Raw genomic sequence first — 20,996 nt, 5'->3', positions numbered from 1 at the left:
CTGTCACATTGTGATATTCGAACAACATAATGATCTGTGTACCTATTCAGTCATACTTATCTTGTTCACTCATGGAGCTGATCTATCACTATCTCTATTGTATGCCTCCAAGCACCCTTTTCATGCTCTCACAATTTAGAAGACAGAAGAGCAGGGCGGTGCTGAGGACAGTTTTTGTCTGTCATCGTGTTCCATTCTTAATCCCACAAGCTCTAGCTATGCCTGTCGGAGCAGTCAGTCTGTGGGGGAGGGAGCTTGTGTAAAGCAAGCCTTCATCGTTTCCCTGCTGCTCTAAACCTAGCAGGGGGGATGGTGTGGAAAGAAGCCTATTTGATTCCTTAAATCCAGGACACCTTGCCCTGAATTGTTTGTTGTTCAAGGACATTTGAGAAAGATTGTCTCAATGCCTTGATGAATTTCATAGGAAACCATTAACACCGGTCCTAATCCACTGGTGGTCTAATGAAAAATTGGGCTCTATATTCAATTACACGAGGCGATTGATATGAAGGCTCGACTTTATATAACATGCCACACCATTGATTCCGGAATAGGTTAGGTAAATATTTACTGTTAAAAGGGATGTAAATAATATATTAGTGAATTTATGTGGCCGGTATTTGTCTTCCCTGATTATGTCCATTTTAAGAAGAGTGGGTCGGCAGTTCGATTCCCACTCCGACTTCCCGCAGTCAAATTTTCCTTTGGCAATTTTTCCCTACCCACTCGATTTGTGTATGAATATATAAAAAAAGTTTGACCAATCAGGTTTCTTCACTGGGAGTACCTGACTGCCATCAACTGATTATGCTTGTAAGACACTAGATTAGCGAAAAGATGTCCTCTTGATCTAATAGAATGAAACCCTGCACCAACTGTGGCCATTTGTATTCCGTAAAGTTTGCGACAAGTCCCTCCTAATGTTGTGCAATTTTAATAGACATATCCGGTTGTTCCTTGCTACAAAGCTGTATGTACCTGGTGCAGCTTTGCTGTCTCGCCGATTATTTTTCAGTTTTTTTTAGGGGGGTCATTTTTGCATGCTTTTTCAGAGTACTGCAAGTGTTATCAAGTGTTCCTGCAAGTTCTATGTGCGTGGAAGTGTGATGTGCGCATGTGTGATAGTGACAGAAAGAGTGGGAGCACACGCCATGTGGCAGGTTTTCACACTAGTGGCAAACCAGTGTGAAGGGGGTCTCGCCGCAGCGCAAAATACAATAGTAAGAGAGATGAGTCGTGTCAAGGAAGGACGTATCGTGAAACATGGTCGAACCCAAATGCAGAAAGCAGGCAAGACTGGGAGTAGAGTGCTCTAACAAACAGACTTTGGTATCAAATCAAACCTAACAGGAAGGACTTGGGCAAACGAGGATCACAGGACACGGGCATGACAAACAGACGATCCGACAAGGACTGACAAACACAGGGTTTAAATAGATAGACATGGTTTGATGAGACAAACACCTGGGTCAAACGAGAGGCAGCAAGCAGGAGATACACCAGGTAAACTCAATGGGCAATCTCAGGGACAGGTCACATTGGGGAAAAACACAACAATACCAATCCCTAACAAGTTGTATGATCTAGTCCCAAGCACAAATGCCTTTTTTTAACACAAAAAGGAACACTATCAGATCAAGGAGTAAGGAGATTATAGCAAGCGTGAAAAGGGATCTACTAGTTTTTGTGGCAATAAGGAGAGTTCAATGTCATACCTGAACTACAGTTTCCCTCAAAGTACTTGGAGCTGCCATTTAGGATTTGCAGGGAGAGATTTGAAAGACTCGGAAAGAGCAGCGGGGAGAAGCGTCTCTAGAGTCACATTCGACTAAGGGCAAAAAAGCTTACAGAGGAAATCAAAATTGAACATTTTCATGGAGGTCCGTTTTGGTGCTTTCACTTCATGAAACGGAACATCAATACATCCGGGCAAGAACTACAGTGGCACAGCAGCTTCCGAAAGACTAGAAAGAACTGTAGTTCTGTAGTTACAGCTTTCTCCAAAGCTGGCATCAAGTTCTTGGAATACCCCGGTGACAACTCTCACTCCAACAGTGAGATGGATATTGGACGACGAACTCGCCCACTTGGCCGAACTCTTCATATCAGACACACGCGATGAGGACTTTTATCTGCACACTACGTTGAATGGCTACTATTTGTCAAAGCAATTATACCGAACTGTCTCTCTCTATTTGACCAGGATCAACTTTCATATACAAGTCATATGCACATTCATTAGTATCACCAGAATGCCATGGGAGGATTACAATCAGAACAAATCATAAGTTACGCATTTAGTGCAATTGTTGATGATAAACTTCCAACTATATGGCTGTTTTCATTCTTCTGCTGTGAATTTAAGTGTCACTTGTAGACGTCTAATCTATTTGAAATGAATGTTATACTGTTGCTGAATTGGGTGTCTAGTGCCATTAATGGAAGCCAATGAGCTCAGTCACTGGGATTCATCATTAATTGGGAATGGACCCCATGCTGCTTCCTTCAATAGCACCTCTAGACCACCAAAAATACATACATCATGGACGATGAATGATACTCTTGGCCATTAGCGGTTTGAGAAAAAAAAACTGAATTAACATCTCTGCATTGATTATTGATGATGTGCATGATGCAAATTGTCACCGTTGTTGCAAATTGTCCGTTAGAGACATACCAGGTGACGGCTTTTCAGATGTGCAGGAAATGCATTTGACTGTAAAGAAGGCAGTTTTGAGAGGAAAATTCAGTATAAAATTAAGCGACCTTTTTCAATTAGTTGTCAGATTTGCTCAAAGTTCAATTCTGCCCCGCAACATTGCAGTTTGATGAATATACAATGTATGTTTTTAGTGATATCTCTAATTTTCATTTTCTTTAAGTTAATATTTCAGAACCATTGCTAATGTTGCGATTAAAATTAGACATGAAATTGATACAATATCCTTGTGAAAGTAGAGCTTGCTGCTTCAGACTCCGTAGCTTTCCTAGCCTTGGCTGCTGCAGTATGACATCCTTGACACATGGCATTAAATTCCTCATGCCTACCGCTGATATTTCTGACATTTGTTTGTCAGATCACAAATCTCAACAACAACGCATACAATGGTTCAGTATCTTTCTGTTTTGAATCATCGTCTTGCTGCAAAACACACCCTCTTTCGTGCTACAACTGGACATACTAGCTCGAATCTCTTTGCAAAACATTTTGAATTCCCATAATTATTTTTCCTAATAATTATAATGAACTATTCAAACCTAGTGGTAGCAAAACACATCCTTCCTTGTGTGAACATTATGATGGTGATTTGCTGTGTCATTTTTCCTTCCCCACATTGTGTTGGGTGTTGTTCCCATACAAATGAACTTTCATCATCCACAAAATATTTTGCCAGTAGTTGGAACCTCCAACAGTTTTTTTCAGAAATGTTTTTTCTTTGGTGATCAATGGCTTCCTTCCTAATGTTTTCCGATTCAATCCATTCTTGTTTAATGTTTTAAGTTTGGGGGATTTGTCAACAAAATGTTTTCTGTTAGTCTTTAAGTGAATAGTGTTCTAGGTTATGCTAGAGAGAGTGAAAACTTGACATCTCATGTTTGTGGGGGACATGGAAACCAAAATAACAAAGGAACTTGCACAATGTGCCCCCACTTAAATAGCCACCACATAGGTAAGTTTACCAGGCAACTACAGCATGCTGCCGTCAACTATTCATGACACTCTGAGTGACATAGATAATCACGTCTGTTCGTCTGAGTAAATACGTCTCACACCGTAATATATTATGACACCCCCCTACAACAAAAGCAAACTCGTCCCCCAACAACCCTTTTTGAAATTGATGTCAGTATGAATCATTCATGGCAGATCCAGTACCATTCGTGCTTGTCCAAAAACACAATCATTTGACATTCTAAAGTATGAAACAATTCAGGCTTCTCATTTTGTTTAGATACATTTTTATAAGATTATCAGGATTAGAGGTGTTACAATATTCAGTCAGATAGCATTTTGGAGGCAGGTAGGCCTGTCCTGGTTTGGGGGATTAATGAAAAATGTATAAAAAATAAATAAAATAATGCAAAACAGTTAAGGTTTTTTGTTCCAAGAAATTTGAGATCATTACTTTTTTATTTTCATTTGTATTATTGGGCACTTGCTATACTCTTTTTTTTGTTTGGATAATAGTGGGCAATTGCAAACCATTTTTTGAGTATTTTGAGTAATGTGGACTGCATTTATAGTTTTAAATTTGTGAAGTATTCATGCTGTATTAAAGGCATACTCCTGCTTTTCAAATCCCCTTGCAGTATAATTTAAAGAAATCATTTAGTGGAAGGGGATTTGGAAATAAAATTGGGGATTCAGGAGTGTACTCAGACGATTAATTTGCAATGCATACCTGTCTTGTACTGTGCATTAATAATAATATCAATTAGTATGCCTAGCAATCCTTTTCTGTTTGATTTGGTTGTGATAATGTAGTTTCATTGATATTGTATGATTTGAAAGCTCCCCCAACCATTGAATCACAGATGCTGAATAAATCTCCAGTTTCTTCATACTAGTAGTATCCACTTCTGAGTGCAGCTCATTCTCCCACCTCTCATTATACATTTGTAAAGGCGTCAGGCATTCCTCAGCTGCCTTGATCTGGCACTGCCCTTGATAAATGGAGCAGCTCTCACGGAAAATTACATTGGTAGTGCTACTTTGAGAAAAGAGGAGCGGATAGAATGGCTGCACTTTAATGAAGGAGTTTAGCCACTACGGCATTGCTGTTAATGACAGATTGAGTGAAGTCTTTTACCTACTATTTATATTTACATTTGCTTAGTTATAATAATATATTTAAGTTCACTTGTCTTGACAAGGGTTGACATATTCTAGATGTATGTCATTTGGATTTGGATGTTCTCAGTAAAAAAACATTTATCTTTTCGTTCTTCTTATCCATTGCGACTCTGAAATGCAAGCATCCTTACATGGTGTTGGCAGTCATTGTTTGAGATTAACGAGCAGACCAGGCACCCTATGGTTTGGGGTAATTACAAGGATAATACAAATCCTTATCAAGTGGCACCACATTGGTAATTACAATCAGTCTTAAACTAACTGTGGTCACCTTGACATTGTTGATTGTTGTCATGCACGTAAATCTAAAATGCCACTAACTGTTGAACAGCCACTGCGCAACCAACTGTTATTCTTCGACTCTTGTTGTTTTTTTTTTTTTTTTGAAAGCCAGCCTGGAAAGGCATATTCACGAAGAGTGCTATGAAAATACCTTAAGCTTGTTCTCAATGTTGAGTTCTGTGTGTGCGCAGATGAGTTGAGTCTTGCGAGGAATGAGTTTTGTTCATTCATGCATGTACAATTCTGCAATACCTTTAAAGTAGAGCCTATTATGGTCTTTAAATGAATGAGCTCTTTAAATATTCTAATTTATGCTAACAAACGTGAATTTCTAATCATACCTGTAGCCAGCCTTCAAATAGCCACAGCTGCCTAATTTCAACCATGCATTGTATTGGGCCGACAAAATAAGGCTTTAACCCTATTAGATATAAGTAAATAATTACTTACAGTACAGTTTATGTATAAGGTACCAATTTAAACCCTATGTTTGCATAATATGGAATCTTTTGATGCTTTCTTCTAATTGTGGAAAAAAAATCAGTTCCTACAAATTTATATTTCTAAAAATTGTGACCATTGGCACCTATCTAAAATAGAGAAGGTCAAAAGTGATGTAATGTACTTCAGCCACACCTGCCATGAATCCTTATTTAATGAGAAAACATTCATGAAATGTTTGAAAAGCCTACAATGTAACACTAAAATATTTGGAAATTGAAAAATACTATTCTTTTGTTGTTGTTGTTGTTGTTGTTGTTATACCATGTCAACGTTCCCCCACTTATTTTTGTCCGTTAATTCAGAAAGATTTGCGACAGTTTCCTTGTATATAAGAGTTTGCTAAACCCCAAAGACAAAGCCAAGTATTTGGTCATAGCATTTAAGGTTTTCAATAGTTTAAACAGTATCATTTTTCTTTTATAATAACAATAAGGAAATCTTTGATTTTTTTAAATTTTAAATCATAGCTGGCTTATTTGTAGATGTACATATTTGTTTGTTTGTATTAACAGAAAGCAATTACAGACCTGTCAAACAAAGCCTCTGTTATGCTTTGTCTCCCAGAAACCCTCCCTCCCTCTCGCCTAAGCTTTCCATGAAGTGTATTACTGTGTCTGGATCAGCCTGCTGAGAGTTGAGACTTGTGGGGGGAAGGGAGCAAAGGCTTGTGCAACTAATTCAGCTCATGAAAGACATGTGCAGCAAGAGCAGCTGTCTTCCATTGTTAGCCTACAGATTTCCAGTGTGCCTCATTTCTCCCCTCACTGTATGAGCAGCAATAGTTCTGTGTAGGAAAGCATGGAGAAATAACACGTATTTACGTTATATTTTCATTTGAATGTTATCACGTTAAGGATTCCGTATCTTTTTGCAATGGATGTTGGTTTAAAAAAGGAGCAGAGCTGTAAAAAAAACACAATTCTATTCATGAAAGGCTTTGAGTGATGTTTTATTTGATCAAAGATTGATCTTAAAAAAAGAAGCTTATCTCTGATAGGGGCACTGTGGAATGTCTCAGGTTTTCTCCAGCAGACAGATCAAATGTTTTTTTGTTTTCTTTTTTCATCGTGAAATGAGGAAGACGAGAGGGTGTCTCTGGTGTGTGGTGGGATTTTGAGTGGGGGTAAGAAATTGCCTGGGGATAAATGGGCAGTGTTATGAATGGATAGACTCTTTAACCCGCTATACACTGAATAGTACTATGTCACACGCTGCTGCAGCTATGAGAGGAGCTGGCACAGAGCTCTTGGATTCCTGAGTCCTTGAGGCATGTGGTCTGATTAACAGAACAAAACCCACACAGTGGGGAGGAACAGACATGGCTTTCCCCCACTATTGGAATTTTCTACCAGCAAGGCAAGAGGTGGCTCAAATGGGGTTGTAATTTCCTATGGCTGGATTGAGGTTGGCACCCTTATATGATTACATTTACAATACATTTGATACATTTGCAGAATGTTTCCCTTCCATCTATTGTTTTCTTAAGATTAATACTCTTTCGCTGCCTAAAAGAAATGTAGTCACTCTGGTAGGAAACTATAGTTAAGAAGTTAACAAGTCAAAATAGATACAATTGCTGGCACTACTTTGGAGCAAAAACAGTTTTGTGGTGTGTCTTCTACTCACACAATGGCTGTAAAAGTAATGCACGTACACTAAGTTGGGCCTGAACACCACAGTCTTCAGAATAATTGGATATGCGCGTGCATACACACACACACACACATGTACAGTGGGGCAAATAAGTATTAAGTCAACCACCAATTGTGCAAGTTCACCTACTTGAAAAGATTAGAGAGGCCATTAATTGTCAATTGTCAACATGGGTAAACCTCAACCTTGAACATTAATAAATCATAATTCCTTATAATTTTCTCTAATTTTTGTGTTTCACCACATCTTCCGTGGAACACATTTGCAGAAATTTATTTTACAGAAAGTACACCTACTTTTTTTAAATTTTCAATTTATGAAAAAGGTCTTGGACCCAATTAATTTTGTAAGTAGAGGTATGACTCTATTTTTTCTTCATAGAGGCGTTTTGACCTGTTTTGAAGGTTGAGTTTGGTTAGATAGACACCAAAAGGATGCCCCTGGAAGTAATGGGAAAATAAGATCTCAACAGAATGTGGACCAAAGAGCTCTAAAAGCTGCCACTTGAATCAACTGAATGTCAACTCAATTTCAATGAGTCACAAAAGCAGACCTCATTTTCTTTCTGCTAATGAATGTTTGAATGGAAATAAGGTACAAAAATTCTAAGTTTCTGTGAGTCAAGCTTAGACAGACTTTCTGGCTAACCATTGAGCTGTAAAGCTTTGGGACCACAGTGACAAAATAGTTTGGAGACTGTAGAGCAGGTCAGACATAGCAATTTTCTGCTGAAACCACCCGTTCTTCCTTATCAGAGAAGGCATGCATGACGAGGCAGTTTGACTAAATTGCTGCTGCATGTCACTCAGCTTGTATAGCCATCCTTTTTATGCTATTGCTGATCATCACAAGGGCAATTGGGCTGCTGGAGCCTTTGTTTTGTGTGACTGTGTGCACACATTCACTCTTTTACAACTGCTTCATTAAAGCTCCTTTTGTGTGAACCTTTTGAGTGTTTGAGTAATAAATGTGCCCCAACAATTGATAACGATATGTCCCTCAATTGAATATTCTTTGGTGACTATTCAGTATGGTATATAGCATGAAGTACAACGGATCTGTAGGAACAAAAATCCTCATCTTCATCACCCTATTTGATCGGTTTTCATCCGTCAAATAATTGTGTATATATGGGTTGTACCTATATACTGTTGAACCTCTACATACAAATGCTTCTACATACAAAATATTAAGGTTACGAAAAGTTTTTACCTCTACATACAAATGCTTCTACATACAAAATATTAAGGTTACGAAAAGTTTTTACCTCTACATACAAATGCTTCTACATACAAAATTTTAAGGTTACGAAAAGGCTCAATAGTTAGTGCACTTTAGTTGGACCATAGAGCCGGCCGCAGAGGCACAATGGTCGCCATGCGAAACGGCACAGCCCTTTTAACCAAAAGCCCTCTTTCCGGGCACTTTTCCGAGACCATTGTGGAGCACCTAAGGCCGACAGCAACAAACTTATATTTAGTGCAAAAGTTGAATTATGATTTGTTCAAAAATATTTGTTTGCCTACAGTAACACATTCATATATGTAACAAATATCTTGTTCCTATGGAAGTAAGTTAAAAACTCATTTAAAGCTCACTAAAAAGACATTTTCAGTGTATTCAATCATCAATTATAATTTGATCTTTTTTTTTTTTAATATTCTCAGAGCAGACTTCAACAGCCCATGCAACAAGGTTTAACAGTAATGTTTGTCACATCAACAAACACTTCATGTAAAACAACTTTCTTTTGGTCAGTTTTAACAATGTGTGTAAACTCAAATAAGCAAGCCATTTTTAATGAGCAATTTGAAGAACTCCATTATGTTACTTTGTTGCAGGGCTGATATGGCCATTCCCAAACCGCATGTCTTCTATGCATTTTTTTTCTCATCCATTTCGAACATAATTAAATGTCTTTACACATACACTGGTCTGCAAATTTTATTAGATACTTGGACAACACTGTATTTAGTTGCTTTTTTATGACAAATATATGTTTTTATATTTGTCACAGTATGGCTGTGCATTCATCTTTTTTTGCCTGCAAGAACACGTCTGAGATGAAAGGATTTTTTTCCCCTCATTGTAATTCACTGAGACAGCTAGGCCCTTGTGATTATTCCCTTCCCCTTCTCTCCACTCATGCACTTGCTTGCGGCCCTTTCTATTTCACTCTTAAAAGGGTTTCGAAAAGGCATTATACCAGTGAAAGAAGTTAAAGGGAAAACACGTTCGTCCTTTGGGACCAATGTCAAACATTCATGATGCAATGGATTCTACTTGACAGAATATGGGTAGCTTTACACATCAGAGCAAATGGGACTTATTTGACAGGATTTCTTGATACTTAAGTTGTGAAACACCACACCCACGTTTATCCACCCTCCAAAAAAATCATTCCACAAGCTATAAAACTACCCACTTAAACCCTATAAATTATACCAATTGTTGTATGAAATATGTATGTAGCTGTACTGAGGAAAAAAAAAAGTGACGGGCAAAATATTTTTTAAGCTTTTAAAATGAAAATGAAATAACCCCCCCAAAACACCCACAACATCAACAACATAAATTTATGTTACACACACTAGTGATGGACCGAAAATGGTCGGGCCAATATTTGGCAATTTGACACATATTGGTATCGGCTTTTTTTATTTTTTTTTATCCGCCTGCTCACTATGAAGAAATCATTTAAAACTGGGTTATCAAATGCCTCAAATGTCTCAAATGCAGCCACGATTTTCCTCTCTTCTGCCTCCCCTCACCTGCTTTAACGTAAACAATAAGGTGCTTGTGAAGTCATAGGCTTTAATGTTGTTGTGACTGCTACGCTTCAATTCGCGGTGCCCTTTATTCATAATTGACACACCAATACCAATGCAAATGGTGCAGCCTGGTCCTGTAGCCTTATGTCTTATAAGATATACGTACTACCTATATATTTTTTAAAATTTTCTTGGCATAACCACAAGGTTTCCACAGGTCCCCAGGGAGCGTTTGCCTTCAAAACATAATATGTTATATCTGAAAGTAGTAGTGATAAAAATATTTTTTTTTCACAGTTTGGAATTCAAATTGAATCCGGACTCAAACAGATACTCAATTGAATAGGCCCCATCCGTGGGGTATTCACAAAAAAAATAATCTTTCATCCTACTCTTCTATTTATTGATGAATGAAATTAAAAAAAATGTATCAAATATTTTTAGGGTGCCTGTTTAATTGATTTATCACCAAAGGGTAGAATGTTTAGTCCATGGCAATCAATGTATTGAACATTCAATTAAATAATGTTATTGGGTCTTCACTCTTCAATGTCTACGTCTAGCTTATTTAATTGTGTCCCTCAGGGTTGTGCATTCCTTGAAAAGAGGGACCACTTGGTTTTAAATTAATCACTTGAGTTGTATTTCAAAACTAATAGTTTTTTTTCTGTTACTGTTATAGCTGAATATATTACAATTTCTCCAGAGTTCCCAATAATTCAGTTCCTTTATCGCTTAAAGTTCCAAGTGTCTTGTGCTTTTAAATTTAGTTTATTTTACAACTTGACATAATTTTACAATAAAGATAAAACCTACTTTACATTCAATCATACTGTTCTGACACTTCTGTTAAAATTCAGTAAAGTGGAACTACTTGTCTAAATAGCTAGATCAACTAGAGTGCTACTTCAGTACTCGACCATAATTCGTTCTAAAAAGCTGTACAAATACCAAGTTGATCACACCAAATTTTAATTTATGATTACAAATCAAAATCTACTGTGCTCCTGTTCAACTCATCGACTGCTGCTCACTCACACGTGCTCCCCGAATCAGCTTCGTTACGACAACCCTCCCCCCTGACGTAGTTAGTGCTTCGCTGGCTCTTGCTGGGCGCAGCAAGTTGTTGTATGCTAAGCATTTGTTTTCAGCCCATGTAGCCATTGGTAAAGAAAGACTCAAATCTAACCTAAGCACAAGCACCACATTAGTGGAAAAACGGGCCTTAGATGACAACATCCAACCACGTTACCCACATTTTTACCTATCTTCTGTCGTAAACAGCTTATGCATATCAACAGAATGATTTCTCATTTATTTTTTATGTACTTGTCAGTAGAATTTTACTTAATTAAATGTTAATTCTCCCAGAATTATAGGGGGAGGGGGTATCACAACCTTCTTAATTCTGAAATTGCATACTTTTTACATCACATTGTAGAGAGGCACACACTGGCGCAAACACCCGGAGACCAGTGACGTATCTTTCTGTATTCATGGACAGCAGCTGCAGACAGAAAAAAAGGGGACTACAATGACTGCACTGACTGTTTATTTTTATCGGGGCATTAGCAGATTAGGCACTCAAACTAACAAGGTCATCAAACTCAGATGGCTGTAATCTGCAGACCTCTGCTGAGCAGCCGGCAGCAAGAGATGAGATTTGGTGCGTTACAGTGGGGTTCACTTCCCTTGCTCGCAAGGCAACACTACTAGCGGATTTACTAATATCTTTAATAATCTAAAGCAAGAGGTTAAAGCTCAATTCCATGGCCCCACAAAAAACGGGATTAATAATCCAAGCGAAACTCAAATTTAAAATTGAGATTTGGCAGGAGTTGTACATGTTTCAAAGGGAAAGAACAATGTGGAATATGGTTAAAAAAAAATTACTCACTAAAATGTTTGCCTTCGGGACATTTTTCTACTTCACGTATTCAGCACTATTACCAAATTGCAGTGCTGTTTCAAGTTTGCCCTTTTGACATATTTGGTACCTACTAATGGAAATTAGATTTCAGTTTACACTGCTCGCACGCATGCAGAGGATTTATTACATTTCTTTTCAAATTGGCTCAAGACTGAAATGGTCACGGAAAAAAAAGACACAAAAAACTTTAGTCAAGAATCAAAAACACAATCATGAAGGGGAACAACATTTACTGAATAGTTTTTAACTTTTTTTAACATATAACAAAACCTTTGGGGGCGTGCAATATTACTCGGCCCTCTTGCATTAATACTTTGTAGCGTCACTTTTGCTGGAGTTACAGCAACAAGTTCTTTGGGGTATGACTCGATCAGTTTTGCACATCGAGTGACTGAAATTCTTACCCAGTCTTCCTTGCCAAACATTTCCAGTTCAGTGAGATTGGACGGAGAGTGTTTGTGAACAGCAGCTCTGCCCACAGATTCTCGATTGGATTCGGGTCTGGACTTTGACTTGGCCATTCTAACACCTGGATATGTTTATTTGTGAACTATTCCATTGTAGATTTGGCTTCATGTTTTGGATAATTGTCCAGTTAGAAAATAAATCTTCATCCCAGTCTCGGCTCTTTTGCAGACTCCAAAAGACTTTATTCCAGATGGGTCTTGTATTTGGCTTCATTCATCTTCCCATCCATTTTAACCATCATCCCTATCCCTGCTGAACAAAAGCAGGCCTACACCATGAGGCTGCCACCACATATTGTTTTGCATTGTGGACAAAAAGTTAGATTTTGGTTTCATCTGACCTGTGCACCTAGCACATGTTTGGTATGTCTCCTAGGTGACCTGTGTCAAGCTTTAAATGCTACTTTTGAGAAAAGGCTTTCTTCTTGTTATACTTCCACAAAGGCCAAATTTGAGTACCCCTGACTGTTGTCCTATCAACAGACTTTCCCACCTCAGCTGTAGATCTCTGCAGTTCATCTAGACTAGAGTGATCAAGGTCCTCTTGGCTGAATCTTGGTAGATTTGTTGTCATCTGATACTCCTATTTCAACCTGATTGAATGCAGTGTATTGGCTGCCGACACCAAAACTGCATATCGAATGGGCACAATATTAGTCCAGATGTTGATGTGAAGAAACAAGTTGGAAATTATGTTTTCAAAAATAGCGAATCTGTTGATAAACAGTGGATGCACATTAATGATCTGATTTTGACATTTTAAGTTAGGGCCTACTGTGCGCCTAATAATAGTACTATACTATAATGCTATACTGACGGGGCTATTGAACATATCTGTAGTAACCTGAAACAGCTGGAGCAGCTTAGTTATATTGAATGAGCCCACATCCATGTTGACAGGTGCAGGGGTTTCTGAAGAAGTTAAATAAACAAATTTTATTCTTATGATTACACCAACACTGACTAGAATAAACACTGTGCAATGGTTTTTGTCTGGGCATGTTTAATAAGATTTTAGTCTTCTTTGTTTATTCGGTATGTTGAACCAAACTATGTTCGATCACCTGTGGCTGCGTCTGTTAAGGATGAAGGTATTAAATTGGCCTCAGAGCAGTCCATATCTTTCGACAAATAAGACCCAAGATATTTGAAGTAGAGGCCAGTAAAAGACAAGAATTGGACAATACAGTGGTGTTTCTACATAGGATTGCTTTGCCATTCAAAGTAAAATTTGACTCTAAATCTACCTTTACATAAGACGAAATGCGCGAGATACAACAACTTTTTGCGACATTGCAATTTTATTGTTCTTATACTAGATGTCAGCACTTCAATTTTTTTGTTAAATAAATCATCATGGGTCCCAAAAAGGTTAGTGCAAATCATACTAGTGGTGAAGAAAAAGGCACTTTCCATTAAAATGAAGAATGTAAACATTGAAAATAAGCGTGGTTTGTTTGTGAGTGAATTGACTAGGCAATACGGCCAGAATATGTCTTCAATTACAATAGCGATCATGATCAACAAGGTGGAAATGCAGAAAAGGATTAAAAAAAAAGCCTGGAGTGAGTGAACATGTAGACAAGAAAGAAATACTTATGGGCTCAGTTTAGTTTATCTGGTTTTCTTCTCAGCACGGCCTCTCTCCATGTTTGAGGCGGGTTCGTGACCTTGACAAGAATGTAGCTCATTGTTGTTTTCAACTGAACTGTGGTCAGGGTTTGAGGAAGAAGAATGGGCAAGGGAAGAGAGCACATCCAATGGTACAGACTAAAGTAGAAACCAATTTACTCTATTCAAAAGAGTCACATACATCTATTTCCGTTGAAGCAATGTTTGTTCTAGCACTCTTTTTTTACCCACTAGAAAGTTTTGTTGTTAAATGTGAATGCAGATGAATCAATTCTTGTTTGTTCAATTCAATGGTCTTTTGTACTCTATATTTTGCCCATTACTTTAACTTTTGCTATCTTGCTTGGGTGTAGTAAGAGACTTCTCTTGAGAAATGTTGAATCATCTATTAGCATTTACTGATGTCAAAGGAGTGGCCTTACATAAACTATTTAAAGTTAATGAGATATTAAGCTTTGGGTAGAGTTCATGCTCATTACATTATATTCAATTTACTTTAAGTGAAATGCGGGCATTCAGGTGTCCATATAATCCATAAATTGAAGGGGTAGAGTGTATGTTTCTAGGGATGTCCCAATACTGACTTTTTGACTGATTCTCCTTCAGATATATATTGCTGATACCAATCTAATGCTCATATTTTTAGACCAGTAAAAATAAGGCAAATATATTGTATTGTAAACTTCTTTATGTTTGTGTTAATGTCAAGAAATCATTTGTTTAAGAAATTACACAATCTGTTACTGTCATTAGTTTCTAATGAAACTAAAAAGTTCTAGGAATAATCCAAATTTGCAAACGTCAATAAAGCCAAAATGAATGTTTTTGACACTAGACACCTCACAGGCTCAACCTCACATTTATATTGGCAACCTTGGGGTTATGTTCAGCTAGCTTCACTAATTTTTAAGGTAAAAAAGAACGGATTGGCAAATATCTCTTTTGTATGTCACTCTTGTAAAGCACCAGTAAACATGTCAAGATTCAGCAATTATGTCTGCATGAGCATTGTTGCATATATAATTCTTCTCCCTGACCTCTGACAGCAGTCTTGTGTGGCTATGAAACCATGACAATAAGTCATTCATTATTCAACACCAAATGTAAGGTTTGTGTCTGACAGGGGATATTAAATGTGAAGGAGCGCCTACAATTACAACTTGGAATATTGGATGTCTGTTCTCTTTCAGTATCTATTTTTTTTTGTAGTAATTCTGTCAGTTGCAAATGTGATGGCATAACAAAACAAAGAAGAAAGATTAATTTAGGTTTTATAATATCATCAGAACAATGAAAACTTATATTTAATAGTCTTACCTAGTGGTTGCATTATTACTGTCCAATATAACATTATATATGACTTTAGTCAGATGCTTTGTTTGTGCTTATGTTAACGTGGGCATGTGCAGTTCAGCGCGAGTTAAAATTCTGAATGAAAGTCAATGCTGATATCCACAGTCCATTGCTATTTGGACTCAAGCCAATATAAATTTGTAAAATGCCACACTGAAGAAAACCAGGCAAATAAATAGAAACAACGGGTTGAAATATTATTTTGTAACTTTATATCTCAATAAAACCTGTGTTTTACTGCTCACTTAATTCGTAGTCAATACACGGTGGTAACATTGACATCCATATTCCTACTCATAGCCAATGGGCGTTACGTTCGGATTATTTTCCAGGCTAGTGCAAAAGTGGAATGTGTGGAGAGACTACAAACATGCATTCAGATGTTAAAATGTCATGAATAACAATGCATTTCTGCAAAAGCATACCTGTCAACCTCGAACCATTTGTGATCTTACCAAATTTTGTTTTCGCCCTTACATATATGTATAAATACATGGAAAATCTTACCACTTTACTTTTTTGTAAAAAATCACGAACAACAAGTGAAAATGAAAGTAAACATAAACAAGGGAACAGGAAACGGAAATCACATGGTGAAAGTGTTACAAAACGAAATGTTTATCATGATCTTTTTTTTTTAGCCAATCAGAGGCGCCGGTACATATATCACTTGGCAGACATGCGTTTCCGGGAAGAAACAATGGCGGATGGTGAAAAATGGCTAGAAAGTGCCTTAATTTATTTTTTTTTCTCAAAATCACCGTTTAGCGTACCATTTTCATGTGTACAGCGTACCAATATAAAAATGGGCTTTCAGTTGTACCAATTACGGCGAGAACGTACCAGTTGACAGGTATGCAAAAGTGACTGTTATTTGGATAACACTAGTCACCGTGTCATATTAACTAAACGTACTTGATTTACATGAAACTCAATTGTACCATAATTTTTAAAAAAAAGGCATCAAGTGTTAATACTCATAATCTCTTAGAAAAAATGTATGTTGTATATCCAACCTAATCATAAACTGTGTCTAAGTTGTTAAATTACCAGTAGTCTTCCTGTCTCGCTTTCCTCCACCCAGCGCCAGGGCTTTTCATCGGTTGTTCCCTGATGACTTGCTCCTCCCTTCCTGTTGTTTTACTTCTCCATGTTCGCCGACTGTCTCTTCATTTCTGTCACAGTGTCAGAGCAGGTGGAATCAATTCCTGACCCTCAGGACTCGGCACCCTTACCAGAGCTAGCTTTTTAAGTGGGGGATTTAATGAGCAATCACTCTGCAAGTTGACTGAAGGAACACTTGACTGTGTGCAAGCGAGGAATACAAGTAGAAGCAAACCTGCATTGCAGAAAAAGCTCACAGTTGAAATAGCTGACTCCTCCAGGCATCCTGTGCTTCTCAGTTTGAAGGATAAAAAGATACTGAATAATATTCCCGGCTCAACCCCTTTTGACCAATAGAGATTATGTCTAGAGAGATAGACATGCTACAATGACATCCATGCACATTGTTAAAACCGCCTAACTGTGGCATGAATTGAGCATATGCAGTATATCGAAGCGTCTATCTGCATGTATTTAGATAATGGTTCAGAATCCTCTCATGGGTCTCTGGTTTCTAACCGTCCACTTTTTTTTCTTACAGATGGAATCTCCTGTCTCAACACCAGTCCCTCCCCCCCTTCATCTCTTAGCTGCAGTAGGCAACAGTGAGATTGCCTCGCCATGTGAACAGATAATGGTGCGTACACGCTCAGTCGCAGTGAACACATCCGACGTGGCCATATCCACGGAACCAGAGTGCTTAGGACCTTGTGAACCTGGTACGAGTGTCAATCTGGAAGGCATCGTATGGCAGGAAACCGAGGATGGTAAGTTCAATGTTTATATTGTATCATGTTTCGGGAACCAGTTTAAATTTTTTTTGCAGAACAAATGAAACAACAGTGTATAGGGACATTAAGAGCAGATGAGAACTGTTGAAATCCCAAATTTCAGTCCCAGACTTTTTTCTGCTTTTCAGACCACTTGTTGAAAAAGGAGCCTGGGAATTTTGCTCGCTATAAAACCAGCGCTGACTGTCAATGGTTTTCCCTGTAAATACTGGCCTGTTGAATTTGGTTTGGCTCAGCTAGTCAGTACAGTTTCATGTTCCTGTCACAATATGATTGCTTCAAGTTGTGTGTTGAAAGCTATAGAGATTGAAGGGATTGTTATTAAAAACATTGGTTCTGCTGGTGCACAAATTTAAAATATATTTACTTGCGAGTTCCCAGAATTTGAATTGCTTGCATCTTGTTCATGTTCAATGTTGTAAGGGCAAGCAAGAAACATGTGCTGTTCCCTCTTTTGCAACCCAGCTTTTCTTTCTTGGGAGGTCTTTTTACAAGGTCTTGGAGTGTGTCAGTGAGAAAGTTGGATTATTCATTGAGAAGAACATTTGTGAGGTCAGACAATGATCTCACTGCTCTTATATTTAATGTTTTCCAAAGAGTTTGTGCTTAAAATGAATTTAGGTGTACATTCTTGAGTGACGTTTGTATATTCAAGTGTAAAAATTTTCATTCTGACCATTGCATATGCCAAACAAAAGGACTGAATGAGTGTCCTTATTTTAAATAACTGGTGCCATTTGGATACATTAAGCAATCAGATGGTAGAGATGCCTAGGATGCAGAAAGCATGATTATTGTTTTGGAAGTTGGTGTTGCACAATACATTATATCACTAACATTGATCAGTTTCATTTGCCCATGTCAATGTACTTGTTGACTGGGTGACCTGGAGTTTAATTGGTAAATTGGGGTGAATGGATAGTCTTGTGAATGAGGAGTAAGACTAAATATAAGCATACCTCAAAACGAACCATTGACCTATGCAGGTTTTTTTGTGTTTTTATTTGTACATGAATAATTAGGACTTTCATTTTATTCCCCAATAATACAATGGGTAATTCTCTGTTTTGCAACTGCATTATTACCAAAAGGTATTTATTCAGGTTAAAGTCAAATCTTAGTTGTCTCTTACTGGACAGACTTAAAATGTTCATTTTCTTTACTGCTACCAGATATCCTGCCATTCATATCTTGACTGTTCTTCAGGTCAAATGAGAAAGTATGGGAAGGACCTGCGGCAGGGGAGGGAGTTACACAAGGCAACTTGTGTTAGTGACACAAACGTGGCTCGCCGCCAACACCAGCATTGCATTTGTCTTTACTTAATCTTTGGTTCACAATGTGACTGCCCCCTTCCTTGTTAAAGTATGTCCTTTGCCTACTCTTTTCAAACTGCTATTTTGGCAACAGTCTGTCTAATGGTCCGCAGAACGACTTAGGGGAAAAACTTGTTTTTGAAGTATTACAATGTAGAGGTGGATGTTCAAAGGGATTTGGTGACATTAGTGCATTGAAGGAGTTAACTGTTTAGATGCAAGCTAGGTAGTGGTAACCAAGATAATTTCTAACTTGCACCATTAATTTTATTTTGATCTAATATAGTTCAAATACATTGTCCCACTTTTCTTTAATAAATGTGTAGGAGTGATTTTATCTATTGTTTATCTATATGCAGTTCTATTTATTGCTCAACAGCGAATTGTCACTACTTTCACAAAGGAAAACGACTGTGTGACAGTAAGTAAATGTAAAGAATGTATTACATCGAAGACACCTTTGTGTCACTCATAATGTTAACAGCAGCACCATTCCATGTCGCATTTATCTTCTTCCCTTTTAGATTAATTAAGTTTTGCAGTGTGTTGCTGTTATGATCGCATGCTATTTACATTTTTTGGCACAGCTTCAATATCCCGCCAACTCACATTGCAATGAAAACACAACAAGCCTGATCGGGTTTTAAATATCTGGGGTTGAAATTGCCAGTCGTAGATTTTTGTAAACTGAGGTTTCAGATTATGTGGAAGGGGTAGCATTAGTTTAGATAGTATTGGACAATGAGATATCAAGTACTATCCTAAACACATTGCTGGAGGCATCCTGATTAGTAACATTGGTGAAGAGTCTCATTTGCCACTGAATGACAAGCCTCATGTAAAGCTATTTGAGCAAATACTATCATGTGTGTTTGTGCGTGCCCATTGCATTTGGCATGCCAGCCAACAGCTGCTTCATCACCTCTGCCTTTCAGCCTTGTGGGAGTGAATGAGAAACAGACCCTAGTAATTTTGTGAGTTTTCCACAACTGACTCGGTGAAAGATAAAAAAGAATGGATGAACAAGCTGCCAACAAATTACTATCACAGTGGCTTCACCTCTGGGCACCGATGACAAATATCTTGGTTGATAAGGAAAAATCTTTTCTTCCATTGTGATTTGTGCAAAGATGAAACATCTTATTCAGCCCTTAGTGGAATCATGTGAGGAAATGTGAGTAGTTTATAAATCAACCCGTGTTATGTGGATTATTACACCGGATTACTTGATCAACAAACTAAATACAATCAGATTCATTTCCCCGATGATGACAGGGGAAAATGGGTCATTAGAGGAGAGGAAAAGCAAATGTGTGCTGTTGAGTCAGTCTGGTGGCAAGTCAAGCGTAGACAGAAGAAGGGGAGGCAGTGGGGGTAGGGGGTCATAACCATGGTATTTTGAGGCCCAGTACTGACACAAATCCCCTCAGCACAGAGAAGGCAGTGGCAGCTCCCAGGGTCATGTCAGCATAGCGATGGTCCAACCCCTCCCAGGCTTAGCATGCTGATACCTCCAAATGTCATCTCTAAAGTGCTGGAGAGGTTTATTGCTCTTGAAATACAGCCCAGAATGCACTGGCTTCTGCTCTAGGGTAGAAGGAACAGAGAGGGGCCTCTTTGGCCAAATAGTCCTGTTCACTGCCAGTATATCTATTTCCCCTCCCCCAGAGCCCCACACACACAAGAACCTGAATTACACAGCAGGCTGTTCCCCATGCAGGCCCCACAGATTCTTAAACTCCCTAATAGAAAAATAATATGGCCATCTCGTGATCAATGTTTGTGTCATGGATTATTTATACATTACCTATTTACAACATAGTAGCATGATAAGCACTGGCTTGAGCGCATTGGTTAAAATATATTTTAGATTTAAGGCGTAAGTAAGACTGTGCCAAAAAAGTGCTCGTAAAAGCAGTGTAAATTACTTCCCTTGGTTTTACTTCTACAGATGATCTTAGGGTGGTAAAAGTAAGAACCTAAAGTCAGATTTCAAGTGAGCAGTATTTTATGCTCCATTTCACTCCGGTGCACATTTTTGCTTTCCATCTGTGAAAGATGCTAACATATTTCAAATATACACACCAAGTCTCTGTGCCCTTGTGTATACTATTCAGAGTAGTGCAATATATTAGCGTTGACTGACTTAACTAGAAAAATGTAGTGAATTACAACAGGGAGACGAATCAAATTAGTTTGATCTTAGCACAAAGCTCTGGACAAGACTTTGCTTCTCCTTAATTAATGCCTGGGTAAAACAATACATATGCTTTGTACAATATGTGTTGTGGCCCATCCTAACACAGCATGTGATGGAAACACAAGCCAGACCAGGATT

The 20,996-nt window shown here is 38.0% G+C and overlaps 1 protein-coding gene across 8 annotated transcripts in view; it reads left to right on the top strand.

Moving 5' to 3' along the window:
• znf609b (zinc finger protein 609b) overlaps window positions 1-20,996 on the top strand; it is a 64,061-nt gene that overhangs the window by 24,707 nt on the left and 18,358 nt on the right. For all 8 annotated transcript variants that reach the window (XM_077712636.1, XM_077712640.1, XM_077712638.1 and 5 more), the window contains one exon: window positions 17,093-17,318. In XM_077712636.1, the coding sequence (XP_077568762.1) occupies window positions 17,093-17,318 (226 nt within the window). The remainder of the gene's footprint in view (window positions 1-17,092; window positions 17,319-20,996) is intronic.

Source organism: Stigmatopora nigra, chromosome 3 (assembly GCF_051989575.1).
Source record: "Stigmatopora nigra isolate UIUO_SnigA chromosome 3, RoL_Snig_1.1, whole genome shotgun sequence".
In the NCBI taxonomy this organism is placed as follows: Eukaryota; Metazoa; Chordata; class Actinopteri; order Syngnathiformes; family Syngnathidae; genus Stigmatopora; species Stigmatopora nigra.
The sequence above is the reverse complement of the archived record's forward strand: the minus strand, read 5'-3'. Positions and strand labels throughout refer to the sequence as shown.